Source organism: Calypte anna, chromosome 10 (assembly GCF_003957555.1).
Source record: "Calypte anna isolate BGI_N300 chromosome 10, bCalAnn1_v1.p, whole genome shotgun sequence".
Taxonomy (NCBI): domain Eukaryota; kingdom Metazoa; phylum Chordata; class Aves; order Apodiformes; family Trochilidae; genus Calypte; species Calypte anna.
Window position 1 is genome coordinate 14,236,825 of NC_044256.1, and position 24,263 is coordinate 14,261,087.

General features: G+C 46.8%; 1 protein-coding gene across 6 annotated transcripts in view; it reads left to right on the plus strand.

Moving 5' to 3' along the window:
• Window positions 1-24,263, plus strand: part of NTRK3 (neurotrophic receptor tyrosine kinase 3) — a 204,930-nt gene that overhangs the window by 91,676 nt on the left and 88,991 nt on the right. For 5 of the 6 annotated variants that reach the window (XM_030456762.1, XM_008491959.2, XM_008491958.2 and 2 more), the window contains one exon: window positions 21,303-21,491. In XM_030456762.1, coding sequence (XP_030312622.1) covers window positions 21,303-21,491 — 189 coding nt within the window. Of the gene's footprint in view, window positions 1-21,302; window positions 21,492-23,777; window positions 23,794-24,263 lie in introns of all 6 variants that reach the window. The other variant, XM_030456761.1, reaches the window with a different exon arrangement.

Consider the following 24,263-nt stretch of genomic DNA (forward strand, 5'->3'; position numbering starts at 1 on the left):
TTACTGCTTTACTGCTGTCTGATCTTCAGCTTCTAGAAGGAATGGAAGTGAGTAAATTGGAATCTTTGATCTCCTTTGCTCTACCTCCAATGTCCTTGCATCATCTTTAGGACTATATTTCCTTTGTCAAAAAAAAAAAAAAAAAAAGTCACTAAAAGAAAGAAGACAGGTGGAAAAAAAACACCAGGATTTATTTTTTGTAGTGGTAAAGGGAGTGTGCACACCAGCAGCAATGGCATCAGTTGCACACCCTGTCTGTGGATGAGGGATGCTCCTAATTGCACAAGGAGAAGGGACTGTTCTCTGCTGGTGTCTGTGGTGTCTGCTGTGCTGCAGACTGGGAGGAGAGATATTTTTGGGGAAGCTGTATGGGTAGAGGTCAGTACAGGATTGCAGGTTGTGCCTATGGACTTGCTGCTGTTGAAAATCTCTGGAACCTCTTCTGAACCCATTTGGCATCACTCTGGCAGGTGTGATGAGTTCCCTCCTGGATCTAGCGTGGGTTGCTGAGCCCTTTGAAGGTGCAGAACCTCTGTTACAGCCAGAGCCTCCCAGGTCAGCACTGGTTCCCCCAGGCAGGCAGCGAATTGATGCTCTGTCCATCTGTCATTCCTGGAAGAGAGGGATTAGGCAGCTCTGGGGTGGCACCTTTGGACCTTGTACCATGGCTCATTCTGAGATTGGCACATGTGTGCAGGCGTTCCTGTGTGAGGGGCTCAGCTGGGTTTTGGACTGCTTTAGAAGGAGCCTGTGCTAAATCATGGCATGTGTGAAGCCTGGAGGAGGGCAGCTAATGGTGGGAAGTTCCCCAGCAGTTTGTCTGGGCTGAGAATGTCAGCTGAATCAGAGGAAATTAACTGCTGAAAAGGGGAAAAAGGAAAAATGGATATTCTGACTATATATGGAAGATGTAGCCAGAAGCAGGCAGAATAAGGCTTGATGGAGCAGCTCTGGCACACTTTTTTGGTTTCCTACGCAGCTTGGAAACTGGAGCAAGAGAGAGATGAAAGGCAGCTTTGCAAGGAAGGTGGTAAGTCTGGGGGAGAGGGAAAAATAACAGACCGAAAAAGGATGGATGGATTTCCAGCTCACGCAGAGGATCCAAATATGCACATAAATTATTTTGGAGGGATGAAACTGTAGTTTTAAAAAGACATAGCTGCCAAAATTCCCCCAAAAGGTGCTTCAGTGCCTGAGGAAATTTTCTCTGGTTTTGAGGTGACCAGAGGGCAAATGCACAATCCTGGTGGTGCCGCATTGTACCAGAGCCCCCCCACTCCTGCCCCCCTCCCTCCATCCCTCACCCTCAGGCAACTTCAGCTCTGTAAAGATGACTTAGCACATGAAGGATGTGGTAGGATTGGATCTTAATCAGATCATTACTACAGCAGCAAAGGAATATATTTTCTCATCCATGAGCCACCACCTCCTCAGCATCTTCTGTATTTCTAAATAATACAGATATATTCTTTTTATTTATTTTTTTGCTGTGTGGACAAAAATGAAACCGCTTTGTGTAAAAGTCAGGAAGAGAAGCAAAGCAGGTTTATACAGCGTGGAAAATGCTCATTTATTCAGAATCAAACCAAAGTAAAGACTCGAGACAGTTTGAAATCTAATGCTGAGACAGACATACACAAACATCTTTGCCAAGTCATATTCCCCTGAGTTCTGGATCCAGCTACCAGGCTGGCGTATCTCTTAGTGCAGTGGGCTCCTGTGGTCAAAGGCTACAGAATAGAAAGAATGGGAAGAAGTGAATGTATCTAGAAACCCCCCCAAACACATCAAACCCAATCCTGTTGCTGCTGTACCCGTATGTGGTGTCTGTCTGGCTTAAGACACAGGGAATTGCTTCTGTACTGCACATTTAGCTTCTGGTCTAGCCCTGGGTTTCAGCTGGTGGTCTGCAGAGCTCTGGATGTCTCAGTCTGCAGATATCAGCTCTTTGAGGGATGTGGGGTGGTTTGTTTTGTTCTTTCCTGCCTCTGAATTTTCAGATAGTTAATCCCTGGGTGGTTTTATCAGCTACTTTGGAAAGTATGTTAGGTACAATATCATACTAATTCCATAAACAGAAGATAAAAGATGCATGTATGGCTAAGTAATGTTGCATAGTATTACTTTTAGTCTCGATGAAACAGTTGAACCATGACATGTGCAGCCTTTTAGTAGACAGGGAGGTGCTGCTGTATCTAATTTTTGGGGAAAGACTGGCATTTCCCACACAGACTCAGATAAGAAAGTTTGCATGTGACGCCAGAGAATCTCTAGAGCTGTGAATGCTTGGCAGAACTTTTTTTTTTTTTTTTTAAGGATTCTACAGATGGAAAAGAGCTCCAAACTTTCTGCTAGGATGGAGCTATGTGTGAATGGGGAAACTGCAGCAGCATGAACCATTTGCAGTGTCAAGTTGTTCAGAGTGTCTTTCTGGTTGGGAAAGACCTTTAAGATCATGGAGTCCAACCATAACCCAACTAATTAATGCAGATTGCTTTAACACCTGTTCTTAATAGCTTCACCTAGCTTGTGATGCAGCTTTTGGGGTGGAAATTGTAGTTTTTTTATGCAGAAGATATGCTCTGCTCTGGGTAGGCTCCCAGGTTGTGGGTTACTCCTGGACCCTCTGTCTGGGATCTTGTTGGTGGAAGCCTCTGTGCATGGAGCTGCCTTCAGGTGTATGTACTGCCAGATGACTGAGTTGGAAGGGGACCATCCTGCTAGTGAAAATATGGTGTTCTGTGGTTTAAGACCACTGCTGCAAAAAGGTTATGGCTTTGCTAGTCTGTTTTTGAAAGGCAGGAGTAAGAGACTGGAGTGGAGAGATCCTGCTGGGTGGCTCAGGAGTGCTCTACTTACCTAAAGCTGTCTCAGCAGCATCACCATTCCCCACTAGAAATGCTAAATTATTCTCCTTCTTCTCTGTTGTGTTGTTGTTTTATGTGCTTTTCTCAGCAGAATCAATCAAGAATTGATAATTTATAAGCTCTTGTTTGCCTTTTTTTTCACTCTTCAAGGGGAAAAAAGCAGAAGGCAATGCCACAGGTAAAGGAGCATGAGGGATGCAGAAGTCTGAGCACCACCTCCTTCCTCGGTGGGATCTGAGGGGGCTCATTGCTCATGCTGCTGAGGGGGCTGTTCTCTGCTGCTGACTCTGCAAGGGTCTGCCCTTGCTGCCCTTGCTGCCTGCTTAAGGAGCAGTGAGGATATGAGCTGTGAGCATGCCTGTAGGAAAAAGCAGGGGCTCAACCTTGAGAGGTACCAGGCATGGTCATCCCCAGCAAAGTCATCCGAGTGTGGGCGAGAGCACAGCACTACCAGGTTTGTGTGTTTCTGCATGTGGAGTTGCCGTGGAAAGAGAGAGATTCAACTAGGCAGGTAGAAGGAGAAAGCTGGGTCAGCTGCCATCCCGGCTTACAGCAAAAAAGAAATACCCCATGGCAGCATATTCCACATGTCTAAGCTTGAACCCTGCCTGGCTGCTGTCACGTGCAACCTTGTGCACGCAGGGATGTGTCCTCCTTCCCTGCCCACCTTCCCCCAGCCACTGCTGCCCTCTGGGTACACACCTCCTCTCCATCCCATCCCACCACCTCCATGCCACCCCCCCTGAACTGCAGTGAGGACACAGGAGGAAGGAGCCCTGTCCCCTGGGAACTGCCCTATTTTGGGAAATTTTGGGAAAAATGGAGGGCTGTTGTCTTAAGAGACACAAATATTGCAGCTTTGTAGAAAGATAAATAGAACAAGGAGGCCCTGCTTAGATAAATAAGTGCTGTAGATAAATCCTTGTGCAAAAATGGATACTGTAAATAATTATGTAGATAGATGGGGGTACAACAGTCTGTAGGTATGGATGATATCAGGATGCTCTTGTAGAACAGGAGAGTGATGAACACTGGTAATGTTGCCCTGGTGCTGCTCAGAACTGTTTGTCCCCTACTCTGATGCTCCTGGCAGAGCAGTCATTTGCATGGTGAGCTGATACTTTTTATCAGGAAGGCTTGATTTCTACTCTCCATGCTCTTTAGCTTTTCAAGCATTGCATCTCCAATTTGGAGAGCAGCCTTGGAAGAGAGAGCTTAATATTAAGTCAGGAAAATCCATTTGTGAAAACAGCCCGACTTGTACCTGTCTCCCATTCTGCTCATATGTGTTCTTGATCCATCAGGATGAGGGGAGCTGAGCTGTGCCTCCAGAATTTGGGTACCTGCAGGATGGTGATGGCAGCTGTTGTGCTGCCTTCTCTGCCTAGCAGGGTTTCATTCTTTAGCAGATGGTCTAGAAATGCAAAACGAATGGACTGTTGACACCCTTCCTTCTATAGGCTGTTCAGAATTTGATTCCATTAGTCTATATTTGCCCTGGGTGCTTCAAACCAGACTGTGGAGATCTTGGCTGAGAAGGTCTGGGGAACTGGCTGGCTCCCAAAGCTTTCCTGTTACATATTTGCCTGCCTCAGTTTTCACCTTTTATGCATCTATTCATCACCTGAAGCACAAGTGTAGTAATTGCTTAAATGGAGCAATGTGAGATTTTTGTGATTTCCTAGAAAGACCTGGCCATTCAGCTTGGTTCTAGAAATGGTAAAGGTTGGTGTGGGTGATGCTTTTTCAAAGCAGTTTTTTCTCCTTTCTAGCAAGGAATTTTTTACTCTATCTTGTTTCCAGGTACAACCAACACTGGTCTTTCCCACTTTACTCGATCTTATGAAAACGTGATACCAGATGGGCCAATAGCTCGTTTGGTTCAAAGTGTAACCTGTGGTGGTGTGAGTGGTTCTGAAAGCTTCTCTTTACCTCTGTTTTTCTGGTTGCAATTTAGCCAAGAAGTTAGCTCAGCAAATGGTTTTATTATATATCAGTCTCTTCTTGTGCAAAAAAACTTTCCATCCTCACCCACTGATGCCCACTTTAAAGGAAAGTCAGCAAGATTTTGTTACCATTTTACCAACCACCTGCTTGTTAGAAGAAAAAGTTCAAGACTTGACCAAGCTACCAAGAACAGACTTTACTCCCACCTTCAAAATTGTGACCAGTTGTGAGTAAAAGGTGAAAAATACCCCAGATTCCTCCTTCCCAAGCCTTCCCATGGCAGGATACTGGCAAAGATGTGTTGTTTCATAGCACTACCAGAGACTGTACCAAGAGCTCTGTTAAATATAGCAGAGCTGTACAACACCCCCACGTGCTGGACGTTCAGTCTGTTCCTCACTGCGTGCCGAATGCCAAGCATGGTGAAGCAGCTTGTTTTTGCTGCTGTTAGGTGGAAGATGCTGGCTGTCTTTATGTGTCATCCTTGTGAGAAGTACATTGGGGCTGGACAGCATGGATGCATTCTCTGGTGAAGATCCACCTCAGCCACAGAGGAAAATATGGGCTGATTCATTGCAGAATAATCAGGGGATGGTTTTTCTCTGTAGGGCTCTCAGGTGGGACCCAGCCAGCAGAAGTCCCTCTGGATCTATATCTTGGTTTATGTCTGCTCTTTGGCCATTCTCACTAACAAATATGCTTTGGCAGTACTCAGTGTTTCCAGGGATATGTCTTGAGGGTCTTCTGGTCCCATCTTGCCATGACTTACCTCCCCCTAACCCACCCTTCTCCCACCTTTTGTGGTGCCACGACTACAAATGAAACGAGCAGCTCCCTGCACCACACCACTAACAGGGCTGCAGATTGATGGCTCCTGGTTGCAGAAACACTTGTCATGGGCCTGACAGGCTGCTCAAGGTTGCCTGATGTTGCAGGGTAGAGATGGAGGGAGGGAGGGAGCCGGTGAGCTGTGTGCTTTATGGCCCTCCTGATGGGACTGGTAGGCGGCCTGGCATAGCAACCGCTCAGGGCATTTACTAAGAGATTTATGAGTTTGTAATTTTCAGAGGCCCTGAAGCAAAAGTATCTTTAATTAAATTTTGATTCTCCCTCCTCTCCTCCCCCACCATCCCCTGTCTTCCCCCTCCCCACTCTCATCCCTGCCTGTGGTTTGTTTACTGAGAACAGAGCAAAGCTTTCGGAGAACAGGTAGGAGCCTCTGAGCATAGCCAGAAGGAGAAGAGGATTAGAAGGCAAACAAGCAGATGGCAGATATGATATAGCAGCCCCGCAGCTGACTCTGCCAAGCTCAGAGAGGGCTCTGTGATGCCATTCAAGGGTCCCATGGTAAGAGCTTCCTGCCTCCTTCTGCTCTGGACACGGACTTGGCAAGGTGTCCAAGGGACCGATGGCCAAGCTGTGTTCCTGTGCTTTTGTTTGCCCCATGCTTGGATCCTGGCATTGCTTAGGGGATACCTGGAGAGTTGGGGGTGTTGGGGACGAGACAGCCTTATGCTGATCTGCATTGCCCTGCTGTGGCTGACGTGCACGTGCAGCCATCCTTCTTGGAGTGGTGGTCCCCTCGATGGGTGGAGCACAAAACCAAAGGAAAACATACTGCCCCCATACGTTGCTATTTTAATTTTCTCTGAAAGGAACTTCTAGAAGAACTAGATGAGAAATTGGCCTGGATGTTTTCGTACTATGGGACTGTGAATGGATCTCCCAGGAGATGCTTCTTTGGCATTGCCTAGGACTTCCCCCATTGGCAATCTTGTTTTGTGATCCCTCCCCAGCCACTGAGTTGGTGACAGTTGTCCCTGCCCAGCCAAGCCATCTCCCCCCTGTAAATAGACTTATGTCAACCCACTCAGCCCTAAAGAGCTGTAGTTAAAAGGCTCTGGAGACATAAATGTGTCTGTGTAACAGTGATGATTTCCTTGAGAGGTAGGATGAAAAGTGGCTCCGTTCCACTACTTCTGCAGAGGCTTGATAGCTGCTTCTAGAAAGGGCTTGGTTGTGGTCCAGGTGCCTCTGTGACTGCAGCTCTCCCTGCCTTGTGCTTCTTTCCTGCTGCAGCTCTGCACACTCAAACTGTGGTGCGTAGGGTGCTACCAGTCCCATAGATGCCTCCAGGCAGGGGAATTCAGGAATGGCTTTGGTAGGGTCTGCTGCAGGATGCTCTGGCAGCCTGAAATAAGCTTTGTGCAAGAGGTGCTTGGCCTGATGCTCAGCAGACTCGTGCTGCTCCCAATGGCCAAGCCACCAGCCTTGTGCAAGCTTTCTTCTTATTTTCTTTTGTTTTTTGTTTTGTTTCCCCCCCCGCCTTTGTTTTTAACTCGTCACCACGCTGTGGGTGAGGATGCTGTTTATCCCACACTCTCCTTCCCTCTCTCTTGACAGTGCAGATGGAGAAGCTGCACGACCTCCACACATCTTTAGGTCTGGCTTCCCAGCAGGGATGTGTTTTCGTGTCTCTTGTCGTGAGCTACAAAGCCATCAAGCAAGGGCTGTGTTTTGGGGTCAAGAGGTGTGGGGGAAAGGAAAGACAGTGCTTAGTCATGGAGGCAAATGCTGAACACCCCATCTTTGTCTGCTCTCGTGGCTCACATGCAAATGCCAGGCAGCTTCCCTCCTCCCACCTGCCTTCAGGTTGCTGATGAAGTAGCTTGGGGGTAGGATGTGAAATACATGTAAGAAGACAGGGATTTGGCTGGTGATGGCTCTTACACTCTCATGCTTTAAAAGCTGGCAGCTGAAGCTGCAAGAACCAACAGAATAAATAAAAAAAAAAAGACAGTCTGAAGATCCTGCCTTAATGTCCCTTCATATTGTCAGGCCATTGCCTGTGTCAGCCACGCCTGGGACAACCGTTTTGATGCCCATTGTCCTGCATCCTTTCACAAATACTTCTTAGTAAGACTGCCCCCTTCTTAGTGCCTCTCTCCTGGGCTATAGGACAAATTTAGTTTTGATTCTGCAGGTCCCAAGGCTGGCACCATTTTCAGTTGTCTCTGGTCTTACACAGAGCTTCATGCAGCTTGCCCCCATTCCCTGGCTACCAGCTGTAGCATACCTGCCTGCTTCACTCCCACCATTCATTTTCTGAAGATATTATCCTTGTATGGCTCCTTCACTGGTGTCTTCCAGGCAGAGCCCAGCTCCCTGGTTAGCTCCTGATGCTGTGAAGGAGAGAGGTGGAGCCGAGGGTCATTCCCACGGGGGAGCTGTGATATGCGATGCGTTTCAACCTCCACACTTGAGTTTGGGCCCCAGCTGCTCATTTCTCAGCTGGAATCAGTAGATGCTGCATTTCTGCAAGCCAGCCTGCTTTATCTGACAATTTATCCTCTTACTGCATAAAAACTCTCATCTCAAAAACCTTCCGTGTCTGGCTGACCGGGTGGCGAGTGTCTGAGCGCTTCTAGCTGGGTGCTGGAGGACTTGCAGAGGGGGAAGGTGCTTTGGGGGAGGGGGGTGCTGGGGGGAGGGTGTTCAAAGTAAACTCCTTGCAAGGGCTGTGACAGAGCCCCCCGCCTGGGACCGTCACCCAGCGAGGCGGTGACAGGCGATGCGTTTGGTAGCGCGGGCATTGAAATGCAAACGGCATTGCCGCTGACCTCCGGTGGGAGCCTCGTCCGTGCATGGAGCTCACCGGTGGGGAGGGGAGGATGCTGAGCTGTTTAGAAAGGGAAATTTCCTCAGGCCTTGGAGGAATTAATCATTTTATATGCTGGACTCTTGCCTTCTAACTGATCTATCTGAATTACAGATTAACTGGCAGCGTGGGGACAGAGGAAGCCATTTCAATGAATAGCTTTCTAATTTATTAAAGGGGTTGTTTGGGCTGGTGGATCAGCAATGCAGCGGGTTCTCCAAGTGAGATGTTGTTTTCTGTCCCCCTTCACATCTCCCAACCTGTTATCCTCTGCTTGTTTTATCTCCCTGTTCACAGGACCCCTCTGAAACTTGATGAGGGTCCCAGCAAGACGGTGATGCTGATACTCATTGCAAATGAGCTGTCAGCTCCCAGAAAGCTGTGATTTCAGAGCCTTTCTCTAGGGGCCACTTCTGTGACTTTCAAGCAAAACCACTACCTTTATGACCAAAGACTCTAAATTTTGGAGTGAGGTGTGACAACAGCGTTTCCATGCTGCAGTTGGTATCAGTTGATCCAAAAATAATTGGTCCCTTTCCAGTAAGTTCTTCATTGAGAATGTCAAGGGCTTCCCTCTTACCCTGTAAGTCTACAACAGGCCATTGAAAACCTGCAGAACCTCATTTCTTTCATGATTTTCTCTTTAAAAAATGTTGATCCCTGGATTTGCAGCAAAGCTTGACACCTCCAGCACTGTTATTGATGTGACCATCATGGGCTGGAGGGAGCACTAGGGCTGCCCAAGCCCTGGCCCTGCTTCCTTTTGCAATTGCTCAGCATGAAGGAAGAAGGATTTGTTTATTTGTTTGTGGATATTTCTGACATGGACTTCATATTCCAGAAAAGTCTCATAATATTGCAGGAGTAGATTCAGGATTTAAACCATTATACAAGTAAATATATTTTGATTCTGTAAGCAACACACTATTTATCTTGGGATAGAATAAATCTGAGAGACTGATATCACTGCTGGAGATCATCTCAAGGAGGGCTGGGGAGGAAAAAAAAAAAATTGACTTTCTGAGAGGCAGAAGTTTTAAATTTTCATTGCTCTCATGCATGAACTGAGCCAGACTCTGGTTGCAAGGATCTTTTATTATTTTTTGACCATGTAAGGATTTATCTTGTGGCTTCAAAGTAAACATAATGGGTCTGATTTTAAATTTGGTTCTATGAATTTGCACCCTGAGACAATGCAGTCACTCATTTGCTGGTAGGGACTGGGCACATGGGATGTCTGCTGGAAGTGAACCCAGTTCATTGGTGTCTGCAGCCTCAATGGCTGCTTGATATTTTTTCTTTAAAGTTCTATTTAAAACCAAAAAGGTCAAAAGTTGATCAAAAAAAAGCAACAAGCAAAACCTATTTTTGTTAGAAAAATTACCAGCACTATTAATTACTGCATGGGAACCAGATGGTGGTACTGACCAGTTTAGTTAGAACCTTAGTTTAGCAGGATCTTGAAAAAAAAAAAACCCAAGAAGAAAAACACAGAGCAAAGAGAAACCATGTGTTGTGCCAGGTATTTTACATTTAGAGCACTCCTTCCATTTGAAACCTCTGAGCAATGCACAGAGCAAGACATTTATTAATTTTTTTTTTAATGTGTGATATTTTTTTTTTATCTTGACAGAATATTAAACCAAAATAAGAAGGCCTGAAAATTAATGTCCTGTAATGACAGCAAAATCCCTCAGTGTCTCGGGAGTCTCATAAATTGGATATTTGGAAAAGGGACGCACAGTGATCAGGGCTCAAAGAGGCTCTGGTTACTGCTGGGGAAAATAAACCTCAGGACTGGGGCAGCTGGGCTCTGAGGAGAAGGGGCTGGTGTCAGCACGGAGTGATGTGGCTGGAAGATAGCCCTGTCAGGCTAATTGATCTGGAGCCTTTGCCTTTCCTGCCAGGGCTGCCTGTCTCCTTACCCATAATCCCCACCCCTTTGATGGCCCGTCAGGAATATGGGACTTGGCCCAGTTTTCCATCCATCCAATAACATTATGAAATTGATAGTGACACTTCCATTGGCACTAATTTCAGTAAGAGATTGGAGCCAGAGGACGAGCAGTTTGCTTTCATGGCTGCTAAGCTTTCCAAGTAGATCAAGATGACCCAAGACTGATCTTGCAGCAGCCAAAGCATGGGCAGGGAAGTGGTGGGGGATGGAGGTGGATGAGGGACCCGGGCAAGGAGATAATGAGGAACATGGCCCACATTTGCCCTTAGTGAGCAAGGGTCCTGAGCAGTGGGATGTGTGTGCTACAAGCTTGCACTGCAGGGAAACACAGAGGCAGGAAGGCAGTTGTGGTTTCAGCTGTGGCCTCTGAGCTTCACTGGTTCTTACTGTTTGGGGTATTTCGCAGCACAGACACAGGTTCCTGCAGCATCGTGCTCTTGGCTGAGGTCAACAATCCAGCAGCAGGCTGGACATGCCGGTGGTGGAGCTGCCAGTGAAGCTCCTTGCTGAGACATCACTGTGGCCTCTTTGTACTAAATGTCCCAAAGCTTGAACCCAGCTCAGACCACAGCTCTGAAGTTGCTGCAGCCTTAGTGCTCACCATGTGTGGGTTCTCTGCTGGCTAAATTAAGGGTAAGACTGAGGCATGTCTTGAACCATCTCTGCTTTCCTCTCCATATTGCAGCTGTTGAGTCAAGGTCTGGTTTGAGTGAAGGAGAGCATCACCTCAGTGCTGAGCTGGAGTTTGCAGAAGATTGACCTCTTGACTCCTCGCCAGGCAGCCCTTTCTCCAGCCTCCTGCTGTGTTTGCATGTTCACTTGAGCAAGGACTTGGGGAAGAATGTTTATCAGTTTGTCACAGTCACACACTCTGTGGTGGCTGGAGGCCAACAGGAAGGGATAAAAGCCTTGGGCTGATGATAAATTGGAAATGCAGAAAGGAAACGTGTGCTCAGTGCTGAGCAGGCAGCCCTGCTCTGAGTTTGGGAATTTGTGTGGGGTCACTGGGTCCCTGGGTGCTGGATGCTCATGAGATGAAATGCCATCAGGGCCACATGTGAACCCCTGGGTGTGAGGGGACCCCTTATGGAGTCCTGAGGGTGTGAGGAACACAGATGATGCTGTTGCCTTGCCAGTGTCAGTGGGGCTTTCTCCCTCAGTGTGCTTGACAGAAGATCTGAGGATGAGTGGATGCCCGTCAGCCCTCAGCAAACCACAACTGGAGAAGGGTTTGTGAGGAAATGAGCATCTCCCTTTTAGCAAGAGCTGATGTGACCCAGTGCTCAGCAAGGGTGTTCTCACAGGAAGAGGTGCCCTCCTTTGGGAGTCATCTCTGTGTATGGAGTAGGAAAAGGGCTGGTTTGAATCTACAGATCCCAGAGCTTTCCACTGTAGGGGCTGGGAGCAAGAAACTGGATGCACACTGGCAGGCTGGGAGGTGTGAAGGTGCTGGGGCCTCCTGTATACAAGCTATAGGAAAGACCACAGTATATAAAACCTGTCTTGTGAGCAGAAGAGATTAGAAAGTTGATATGATGTTATTCCGATTGATTTTGCTGTTGTATTTATACCTGGAGGTAAAGAGCAGACATACTGGAAATCAATCGGCCCCGTGCTCTTCCCCACTCCCTTTGAATGAAAAGCTTATATCATTTTTATGGTGTGTCTGTGATAGGAGTGAGAGAAACAAGAGATTAATAGGTGCCACTGAAGCCTCTCCCTGCCTCTCACCTTGCAAAGCCTGAACCTCTCTGGAGTTCAGGGTGTGCCCAAGATGACAGAGTGGGGGCTTGGTTTGGGAAAAAAAAACAAGATGCAAATCTCTAGTCAAAAGGAAAGATGGGGGAAAAAAAAGGCAAAATGAAGGACTTGGGGCAGGCAGGATAGTGCCCAGCTCTGGAGCTGGGGTCTAGGTGCAGTGAGAGTATGAATACCTGGGGGAAGAAAATGAGGTTTTGGCTTCAAATGGAGCCTATTCCATAAATATGGATGGGAACGATGGGGAAGTAAAGCAGTGAGGGCTTTGTGTTGCTGTCTTATTATGTGTCTGGTACCCAACAGCTTCCCATCCTTCAGTTGCTCACCCCATCTCATTCTGGCTTTTTCTCCTGTGTTTCTTTGTGGTGGAGGCTGCTGGTGCTGGCTTTGCCATGCCAAGATGCCATCTTGCAGGGATGGATGTGTTGGACCCCAGCTGGCTCCTCACTTCCCTTGGGAAGCATGCATGCCTGGCAGTGGGAAAATTCAGCTTGTGACCTGAAAATAGGATGAGGCTGGGGGAGATGGAATGGTAAAAGGTGATTGGGTTTGGTCTCAATGCCAGTGCTGGCACCACCAGATGAAATGCCATCTTCCTCCCTGCTGTATCTATCCCCTGTGGAAGATGTGGGCTTTGTCAATAACTTGAAAAGTCAACAGATCCTCATATTGCAGGTTCCAAAATGTTTTCCTGGTTGTTGCCATGTCCTATTTGCAGTCCCTTTCCTGGTTATGTGCTTTCTGTGTTGAAGAGATTTGGTACTGCTGAGCCAGGAGCTTTAAGTCTGGATGTTAAAATTCCTGCTTTGCCTTCCCATGAGTGCTGGCTGGCTTTGCTGTCATGCATGGCCCTGGCTTGTCAGATCCCTTCCCTTTTTAATTATCAGATTGTCTCGTCTTTTTTACTGTAAGCATTTTCTGTTGCTTGTTCTGCTGGATTTATGTGTTTGTGCTGTCATATGCATTGACTTTATATTTTATACGATTTGATCTTAATGTTTCCATTCCTGAGTGTGAGTGCTTATAGAATTCGTGTCTAAACTCAATAAATAAACCTGAGAAAGGAGGAGAAGGAAAGGACAAGGGAGGAATGGGAGAGGTTTGGGGATATCTTCTACCTCCGATGAGGTTGGAGTGATGCTCCATAATGGGACTACTAGGGTGGCTGAAGGCTGGGATGGGCAAGGATGCACAAGGCTGCTGTGGTCCCTCTGCCCTTTTGCAGTGAGAGCTGCCTTCTCCCCCTGCAAACACCTGAAAAAATCAGAGAGAGAAGGAAATGTCAGTATGCAAAGAGGGAAAGGGTCTTTTGTAAAGAGCAGCATTCTGGCAGGGTAGTTTCATCAGGAAGGAAAGTGCTTTGAAGATCACCCACTGACAGTGGATCTGACAGCCCTTTTTTATATGGTAATGTATCTGCAATTTAGAAGAGGGTGGAAAGTGACAGCAGGGTGGGGGAAGAGCCACGTGCCCAACCTGAGTAGCAATGGGTGCAGGGCCCCCAGGTCTTCCCCTTGCTCCTCTCCACTCCAAAGATCAGTGGCATCTTCACCTCCTCAAGATGGTCAGGGCTCCACACCCCTGGATGGCTGCTTGGCCATTTTCCCCTTTGCTTCTGGTGGGGCTTGAGACTAAGGGTTTGGAGTAGGTTGCCTTTGAGGGCTTAGATTTATGTTCTTGGAGTCTTTATTTGAATGCAAAGCTCAAGAAGATGGACTTTTTGTATATGCTGTTTCCCCAAGAATCTGATGGTAGAGTTTGCACCCCGTGGGCCATGGCAGAGGAGGAGTTGGCACCTTTGCAGGCTCTGCACCCAGTCACAGAGATGTTCAAGCAAGAACCATGCTGGTTGGGCAAGCTTCTCCAGTGATGTCCTCCATCTCCCACAGCATTTTGTAAGGGTTGTACAAGGATGTGGGGAGAATCCAGAATGAATTTGGGGCAGAGAGACAGAACTGAGCTGTAGGTGGGAGAGAACCTGCTTGGACCTGACTGAGGTGGTAGATCGGGGTAGTGTTGGCAAAGCAAGCACACAACTGGAATTAGAGGGGGAATGTCTCTGGTTAAAGCCCAGCACTGAGTACAAGCTGAGGGATCTGCTCTGGCTGAGGGGAAGAGGCACAACATGCTGAACCACTCCGTGCCTGGGCTTGGCAGCCCTGGGGATGAGGAGAAGTGGCTGTTTCCCACTGCAAGAGGGCAGGGGACAGGCTGGAGCCCATGGCAGGCTGGCTCCACACATGTTCTGTGTAGGCACCCAGCTCTGGCTTGGCCCCGTGCCCACATCTGCCAATAAAAATTAAGAAATTGATTTCCTTTTGTTTGCCTGACAGGATGAGGCTCTCTTTATGAGACAGTAAATGCAATCTTGCTCTGAGCATGGCTAGATTTTTAATTGTATTGGTTGTGCTTTTGCTTATTGTTTTATGAGCTTCAGTTTTCTTCCTTGCTGGTGCAGAGATCAGCCCTGGGGGATGGTTTGATTTCAGCTCCAGCAAAAGGTTGGGATTTTTTAAAAACATTTTTGTTTGTTTTCTTGACAAGCTGAAGTTTGGGGTTAGTTTTCTCTCTGCATTAAAAATAAACGTGCATGTGTTCATGTATCACTCAGAGTTGTAAAGCTAGGCTGAGAGATCCTGCCTTGGAATTATCTTCTTGCAAGTAGGTGATATTACCCTTTGAAGAACAGCATTTAAGATTAAAATCAGGGAAATACAGAAGCTCTAACAGAGTTTTGAAGTCAAGAGGAGGAGGGGATTTTATATATAATATACATAAGAGTTTAATGAGGTTTGCTTCAGCACTTGCTATACAATGCATGATGACCCACTTTACTAGGAGCACATTTTTTTTTCCCAGTTATGGGTCATATACAGTTCCTAATTAAGTAGGTTAATTATATGGCTCCTTTATATTACACAGACAAATGTGGATGGCACAATTAGCTCTTGCAGTGATCATTTTTGATCAAAAAATTATGCTCTGAGTGAAAGCTCCCAGAGGCATAGGTGGTGGGAGGGGGATTGTCCCACAGCCCTGAGCACTCGCCTCATTGCTCCCCTTTCAGCAAACTTGGTTTCTGTCCTTAGCATGTGGCCTGGGATGTGGATCATGGTATTGTTTGGGTAGTAAGGGACTTTAAATATTGTCTAATTTCAACCCCCTGTATTGGCAGGGACACCTCGCACTAGACCAGGTTGCTCAAAGCCCCATCCTACCTGGAACACTTCCAGTGGTGGGACAGTCACAACTTCTCTGGGCAACTTGGCCTTGCCACCCGCACAGTAAAGAATTTCTTCCAAATATCTAATCTAAATTTACCCTCCTTGAGCTTAAAACCATTCCCCTTTGTCCTATCACTACATGCTCTTGCAAAAAGTCTATCTCCAGCTTTCTTGTAGGTTCCCCTTCAGGTACTGGAAGGGCACCATAAGTTCTCCCCACAGCCTTCTCTTCTCCAGGCTGAACAACCCCAACTCTCTGAGTGGATTTGTCCTTTCTGAAACCACATTGGAGAGACCACATCTCCATCCTGTTCCAGTGCTGCATCCACAGTGTTGCCATCAGATGCTGCCCAAACCTGATCTGCAGTGCTGGTGTGATCCCTATTTGGAGTTAGTTTGGAAGTAGCAAACAGGGAAGAGCCTCTTTGCTTTGGGCTGTTTGGTGAAAAGTGCTGTAGCCTTGGGGGGTTCTGAGTCAGGCTCTGTAGCTAAACCATCCTTGAAAGAAGTTTCTTTAACATTTCCCTCCCCAGCTTGGCTGTGGCTGAGCCCCCACAGCATCCCTGAGTTATCTGGTCCAGTGCTCAACCATCTGTGCTGCTAGGCATTAGTGAAAACATTCAAACCCTAATCTCCCTCAGTGCAATTTAAACCTATTATTTCATGTGTTATCCCCAGTGGACATAGAGAACAGCTATTATATTTCTCTTTGCTGCAACCTTTTACATATTTGAAGGCTGTTATCACGTGTCCCTTCACTCTTCTCACCACACAAAGCATAATTCTGTCAGTTTTCCCTTGGAGGTCATGTTTGCTACACTTTCAATCATTTTTGTTGCTTTAGAGGGGTTACTGTAATAGCAAGCTGGAGTTTTTGTTGTTTCTTCACCTTTCTTCCTTGGAGCATTCATTATGTTACAGATGTGTATGAAGTGACTATTATCTTATCTTCTCTAATATGTGATTATTTTTAAAGTACCCTATATTCCTGAGCCTATGTTTTCTCAGAAAGTATAGCTCTTAGCCTTGATAAATAATTTACCATTATATGATATGATCATGCAAATAGGAGCTCCCTGAGCTATTTATTATTACTTACTTTATTTTTCTTAAGTAACAAGATGTCCATGTAACACTGTGAATGAACCAGGTGATCCACAGACATGGACTAAAAGGTGTATCCTATTTCACAGAGCTTTCAGATAAACAAGGAGATAAAGAAAAACACCAATCACAACTCCAGTTTAGCTGCAGAGAAGGGTGCTGAATAGAGAACGATGGGATATTTTCTGCAAAACAGAGATTTTGGGGCAATATACTGCAAACACAGAGATAATAGGATCAGGATGGATGTAAAGCAAGAGCTGGAACATTGCTGGAATGGATGGAGCACAGCCTGACCAGGAGAAAAGAGGGTAGAGATGAAGCTGAGGATGGTGGTGTATTAATGAGGCATCTTTCTTGGGAAAGAGGAGTTGGCTGTAGAGGAGATGAGTGATGGAAGGGACCTCCTTGCAGTGTTTCCAAAAGCAACGTTTCCAAGCTGCCTCAGTGCTCTTTGGTGAGGGCATTTTCTGGTCATCAGAGGTGACTCTCCTGCTGGCATTGCAAAGGGGAAGGATGACAGCATCTGTACTGCTGGGCTGGAGCAGGGGCTGGAGTACCTCTTCACCCAGAGGTAGCCCTGGGGCATCTTTTATATCTCTCCAGCCTTTCCCTGCAGCTCTGTGGCTCCATCACTGCTGCTGACATTGCTTCCCTGGCAGGAGAACTGCATGGGCTTAGCATGGAGAACAGCTGAACTCTGTCCTTGTGGGCAGTGTGGATGCTGCTGTCTGCTTGGATGGAAGAAGAACCATATAAAGCCCTTCAGAGTACAGATATGACACATTTAATGCTCTGAACAAAGGTTTCTTAAAGTATTAACAAATAGCTAATATCCCCAGTATGTTTGTCCATAGCACAGGCAGAGTTATTTAGAGAACCAGCTACTGTTTAGATTTTAAGTTTCAGAGGTGCTCAAAAATATTTTATGTTGTCTTTTAAGATCAAAGGATGGTATAACATGAGTTACCCCAGGCTACCCTGGACTATTAGTCTGCATTTCTATAGTACAAACCTGGCTTCTTTTCCATTCCCCTCTGCCTGTTTCTCTGGCAGGTGGAAGGTAAACCTAAATCTTAAAAAAAAAAGAGATTACAGATTTTTAGTCCACTTTTTCCTCTAACCTTACCTGGAAAACACACTGCTGAAGCTGGTGAGAATTCTTCCAAAGCAAGTCATTCATCAGCATTACAGACCAGAAACTTAAACTGTTTATCCACTCAACAGCAAAAAAATACATGCAATTGCCAGGATAGATTAAAAAAGTTGAAGTCTAGGTAGCTGCTTTATTCCCAGGAGCTGATAATGGCAGTACATATGTTGAGTGTCAGAGCAATAGTCAAACCTATAAAAGTGATCAGTGACTGCTTGATATCAGTGATGATTTTAAAGTTTGTCTCAGGGTTGTGGGGTGACAGATTGGCTGATAGTTAGAGGGACCTGAATCTCCACCGTGGCCTACCAGAGGAGATGGGAATGAAAGAATGACAGTGATACAGAGACTTGACTGTTGTAGGGCTTAACGTCCAGATTTCACTACCTCCCTCTCCACCTCAAAAGTTAATAGGAGAAATTTGAAGTCCTCAACTGGAAATCAAGTCTCTAATCCCCTGTGAATGATACTGGGATGAATTGGCCCATGATGTTACAATCCCTGCCAGCTCAGTGGCTGTCATCAAAAACTTTTCTGAAAGCTTGAAAGCCAGTGCACTGCATGCGTTGGGTGTGTTCCTTCAAACTCTGGAGAATATGCTTCTCTGTTTGTTTTTTTTTCAAGACCTGGAAAATCATTCTGAGGCAGTAAACTGACCCTTGATTATAGCAAGTGTGGAATATATGTAGTGTACTGACCCTGTGCTGTCAAGGCTGCAGCTGCCTTGAGAATTCTTTGGGTTTTTGACTTGTGCAGAAACGTGAAGGTATTGAGATGGTCATGGAGAATCACAGTTTGGCTCCAAGGCTTTTGAGGATTGGTAGATCTTGTAAACTTCTAGACTGGGCAGCATCATCTTGGGCTGGGTGACCAAGAGGCTGAATCTGTTTACAGGACTCACAGTTTGTTAGGGTATGGGAGCACAGCTGTATATCAAATGAGACATGGTTGCCTCTTACACAAGGAATCTGAAGCAGGTTTGGGGGATGAAATTTGGGATAACACATGTATAAAGTCCTCCTAAAAAATGAGGTTCAGAAAACAACCTGCGGGGCATAAAGGTCAGGCTCTGGATCTGTTTGTTGCCAAGGAAACTGCCATCACAACCTGGGGGAAGGGATGCTTGCTGTGCTTAGTTTCACAAGTGCCTGACCTTCTTGGTTGTGACCTACACTTCTAGGTGTAGCCGTGTCCTTCTAACCTGTTTGTGCCAGAGGGACGTTGCTGTCACCCACGTTTCTTAATATTGAGGAAGTGCTGTGTGATGACAGGAAGGGGCTTTTTGCTGGCATGGCTTTGTGAGCCCCTGAGAAGTCCCCAGTAGTGTCTGTGCCAGCCATAGGAATATATCCCATGGTTGGTTACAGAATCATAGCCTAGTTTAAATATCACCTTAAACATCACCTAGTTCCAACCCCTCTACCTTGGGCAGGAACACCATCTACTACAGCAAGTAGTATGCTCAAAGCTCCATCCAACCTGAAACCAACCATCTCCCTCCAGTACTAATGCTGTAGAAGATGTCTACTTTGCTCATTGTTACAGAGGTGGGATTTTTGCTCTCAAAGTAGAGGACAGCAAACACTTCATATCATTCCCTAGAGAGGCCTTTTACATCTCACTGATTAGGTACCTTCCTTTAAAGCAATGCCTTGGATGCTTAGGAAAACCAATAGGCCCTCAACAGCCTCTCCCACCACTCCACTGCAAGAGCAATCTTTATGGTCCCTCTTCAGATTATTTATACCAGTCTATACCAGCTGATATCTTTATGACTTGTTTTGTGAACTGCATTTTGAAATGCAGAGGTCTCCTCTTCCTACCACAGCCGGACCAGCCAGCAGCTCAGGGTACAGCCAAAAGGATGTGAGCACCATGCAAATCCTAGTCCTCCTGGTTTGCATGCAAAGACTTGTCATCATAAAAGAACAAAAGTCATTCAAAATGAAATTGCCTGTTTGCTTTTTGTGTTTGGAGGAATATCATGTCCCAACAGAGGCATCTTGCGGCAAGAGCTGAATTTTGCTTTTGTGTCTCAAAAGCTGGATGTCACATGGGGCCAGAGAGTAACGTAAAAAAAAAAGCCAGAACCTGCCAGAAAGAATTCACAATAATGGAGAATTTTTTTTTTTCCTTGTGACTAAAACACCTGTCACAGCTACTAGGATGCTGCTAATTACACAATAACTTTATTATGTCCCTCCTGGAAGAACGATTCTTGAAGCTCCAAAAATGAGCAGCCTTTAGACTATATTAATGCAGGCAGAATGACTGCACAGAGCCAGTGTTCACCCTGTCCTCCCAGAAGGTCTGGAGAGTAAAATGTCTTGAAAACTCTCCTCTTTTTTTGCTAGTGCTAAGTAATACAGTAACTGTACAATTAGAGGTATATTACCAATGGGAGAGAGGTATTTTCTATGCAACGTAGGTAGAAAACAGGTTTCTCTGAGTAGGTTTGGAGCCTCAATGCTGTGTCTCTGCACATTTTTTCATGAGTTTCTGATGGCCCCTGGTAACATCTGTACAGGAGAGAAAGAATATCTCTAGTTGAGTTTGGTTATTCTTCCCATGTGAATATCCAGGGGAGGTCCTCATGGAATGTGGCAGTGTAGTCCCCATATTGCTTAGCTCCTCAGGATCCTGTATTTACATAGCATGAATCCACAATGAAGTGTGGATGAAAGGGTTTTGGCTCATGATAGAGGTTGTGATGTTGACTGGCAGGTTGGACCCTAGGATGGGGAAGGGAAGATGTAAGTGAGTAGTAATGGATTAGGGCCTTATGTCTGCTGCGGTCTTAGGCTTTGGCAGCTGGTAGCAAATGCTGAAGTTAGAAAGTCTAAAAATAAAATAAAGCTTAAGCCAAAAATTAAGGAACACCTGAATCTTGTGAAATAGCTCTGTGTGGGAAGCAGACCTTGGCTCTCTTGCATGAGGGGTCAGTGCAGAGAGTCCTTGTCCCTGTGAGAGCAAATAATAAATTCCAGAGAGACTGTGGAAGGGTCAGAGAGTCCCATTACTCCCATCTTGGATGGGTGTCTACTGTGCCTCATTTCCTTGCCTGTCTGAATGTGTTGTGAGCTTTTTGGGGTAAGGGGGGATGTTGCCATCTGTGGCATCTTACAGTCCCTGCAGGTATCAGTCTGTCTGAAGGTTTCCATGTGTGTGCTTGAGTGAAACTGGAGGAGATGGAACCGGATGGGCAGACCCATTGGGCAAGAGAAATAAAATGAATATCTGTTTGGGGTAAAATATATTTTCTTTGGGAGTGATGTTTCTCCAGTCTAAGCTCAGTTATGTATTCAGCCAGGCTGCTGATGAAAGGGTATACAGGCACCACAGTGACTGCTCTACCTTGTGACAGCCCTGGGAGGGGACTGTGTGCAGCTGTGTGCAGTGCTCATCTCTGCTGTGGGGTCACCTGCAGCATTGTCAGCTTAGTACCCAAAAACTAGGGAAGAAATCTTGAGGTGTCTTCCTTGCCCTGTGAGCTGCCTGGGGATGGGCCAGCTGCCAGGGGTGCTAGGACAGGGATCCTGTCCCGGGATCCACTGCCAACCCACAGTGATCCCTACCCAAGTGATGAGGTTGTGTCTCCCTTGTTGTGCCTGACAGATGTGTCTGGTGTTTGCAGGTCCTGTGGCAGTGATCAGCGGAGAGGAAGATTCAGCCAGTCCCCTCCACCACATCAACCATGGCATCACGACACCCTCGTCCCTGGATGCTGGCCCAGACACGGTGGTGATCGGCATGACCCGAATTCCTGTCATCGAGAACCCCCAGTACTTCCGACAAGGTCACAACTGCCACAAGCCAGACACGTGTGAGTGCCCGATCCGGATGGAACACCCCGTGGGAACCAGGGGATGGGCTGGGAGGGGCAAGGGAAGGAGGGTGAGGAAGAAGAGTTTAAGAAGATGGGGAAGAAGAGAAGGAGGTTTTTGAGGAGAGTGAGTCTTGGTATGGTCCAGAAACCATAATGAATCTCAGGTCTCAGAAATCACAACATACATGTAGATGCTTCCAGAGAAGGCTTTCCACCCTCACCTTCACCTCCCTTCACCCTCCCTTTGCCACCCACCAGTCACCTTCCCCCCCCCCCTCCCCTTACCTGAAAGTGTCATGAAAGTGGCTGGGCTCTGCCTCATTGGCTCTGAGCATGAGATCCCAGGTCTAAGCAAGAGCCATCCAGGAGCATGGGGACAAACATGACCCCTGACTGTCTGGGGAAAGGACCTGCCTCCCCTTTCTCCTCCAGCAGTTTCCCAGTATGTGGCTGCCTCCTTGGATCCTCACCAGGCCAGGGAGGAGCTCAGGATGTTGCTGTACATGGGACAGATGCATGGAGATGAAGAACTGGAGATAAAGGCTTAGATACTGGATGTCTTGTTTCCATGGGCTTCTGTAAAGGTTTTGCATCTTCCTTATAATAGATCCAGGCTGTGAACTGGGCTCAGTAGACTAGCAGATGGTGATCAATTGGTCCTCTCTGTATTGTGTCCATGAATGCTGAGGGTAAAAGAAAAGCATTGGGTAAAGGATGCTTTTCTGGGAGGTGCAGGCCTGTCCAGCATGTGGCTCACAGCCTGTAGTTGAACTCTCCCAGGCTTCTCACCAGCCCTGACATATGAGCTGAGCAATGCAGGAGGTTCAGATACCATTCCCTTCCTGTTGTTGCTCATCCTTTTGGTGTGTCTTGGTTCCAGGGAGAACTGGATAAAATAAAAATTTTGGAAAAAAAAAAGGGGGGGGGGGTGGGTGGGAGGGAAGGAGGGAGAAACCCCAACTTTGTGGGGATTGTAGCAACCTTGTGCTATCTGTGTGGTCCAGCCAGAAGCAGGGAGTGCTGCACTGGAGTCACCTCTGCTCCTTCCTTAGCTGCTGCTGACTCATGAGCGTAGGGGACATCTCAGTCCATGGAAACAGGGAGGAGATTGCTCTCCCAACCTGCAGAAACTCTGTCAGCTGGGCAGGAGCACACTGCCCATTGGCCACCACCCCTCTGGTCAGGGGAAGGGGAGCCACAGCCACCGTTCCCATGGAAGTGTCCCTGGGACAGTCCCTTGGAGCACTGTGAGAGCAGGTGTCTGAGCTGCTGTCACTGCTTCTCTTGCTGGAGCTCTGGGGCGTACTCAATGAACATTGCCCAACATCCCTTTGATTTTCATTTTAATGTGCTAAATCGAGTCTGTTTGTAGAGAGGGGAGGAGGAGGGTGGTGATTAGGCGGGAACGGAGAAGCTGAATGTAGTGTGGTTTTTCTGTGCCATTAATTATACATTTTACATTTCTTATAGAACCTCATCTCAAACTGATTTACAAACTCCTGATGGCTTGGGGTGGGGCTTCCCAGCTTTATTTTTTTTTCCCCTTTTCTCAATCTCTTTCATCTGTGTTCTGACCATTTCCACGGGTGGGTGCTGGTGCAGCTGTGCTGTGGCAGAGCTTAAACCTCAAAGGATTAAGTTGTGCTCGGAGCCTTTGCCCTGTGGGGCTTGTCAGTGCTTGTGGGTTGCAGGGAAAGTCACTCGCAGCCAGATTTGGCCTCACCTGGCTATTTGATTAGGATCTGAAGAGTTCACAGAGATGCTTGGGGGTGGTATCTGGAGCCATGTCTCTTGTGGAAGGAGCCACAGGGGAGAAATGCAGCACTAGTGACAAGTGGCTTGGAAATCCACAGCAAATCTCTAATTCTGAGTTCTGTGGTACCCCAGAGCTGCAAGGCAACAGGGCTGAACCCCAAACCCCACGTTCCCTGTGGGTGCTGACAAAAGGCAAAGCACAGCTGGATGATGGAAGGCTGAAAGCTCTTCTATGTTTTCAATTTGCTTTCAGTCATGGGGCAAAACCTGGGCTTCACAACCTCCAGCAGGGTTGGATTTGGTGTGCCTTGTATTTTAGTTCCCAGGACTTCACTTGGGTGAAACTTCTGACTTCACTGGTGGCTTTGCTCGAGGCTGGAAAGTTTCATAATTCACTTTTTAAATTAACTGTGCTTTAGGGACCTTTTGCTGTAAGGGGTTTGTTTGATGGGATGTGTTCTGCTCAACTATAACTTGAGCTGAAGAATATTTGTTGTGCCCATACTTCCCTTGGCTCTCATGCTGGAGGGGTTTTTTTCCCCCTGTGCAGAACTTGGACACAAACATGTCTTCATTTGCTGTCACTTGTAGATCTTCATCGAGCAATTTCTCTCTCCATCTTGAAGCTTTTCCCCTTCCTTCCTCTGGTGAGCATCCCTGTGCTCTTGGATGCTGCCTGGGCTGAGGACATGCCGATACCCATTACGGTGCTGCAATGAGGAGAGCAAACTCTATGTGCTTAATGCAGTATTAATAGTACATTGATGTGATATAGATTTCTGTCACCCTCTATACCAGCAAGCATTGCTTATCACGCAGGGATGACGGATGTTTATTCCCAGCCACTTAGCTCCACATAATGGAATTGTAGCTGAAATATGGAGAGCAGTTCCTGTGGAGCTGCAGGCTCTCTGGCACATGCTGGGCAATGTTGTCCTGTGGGCTCTTCTCATGGATGTGTCCTCAAGAAGATAAGAGAGGTGTTCCTGGTTGTGCTTTCCTCTCGTCGATGGG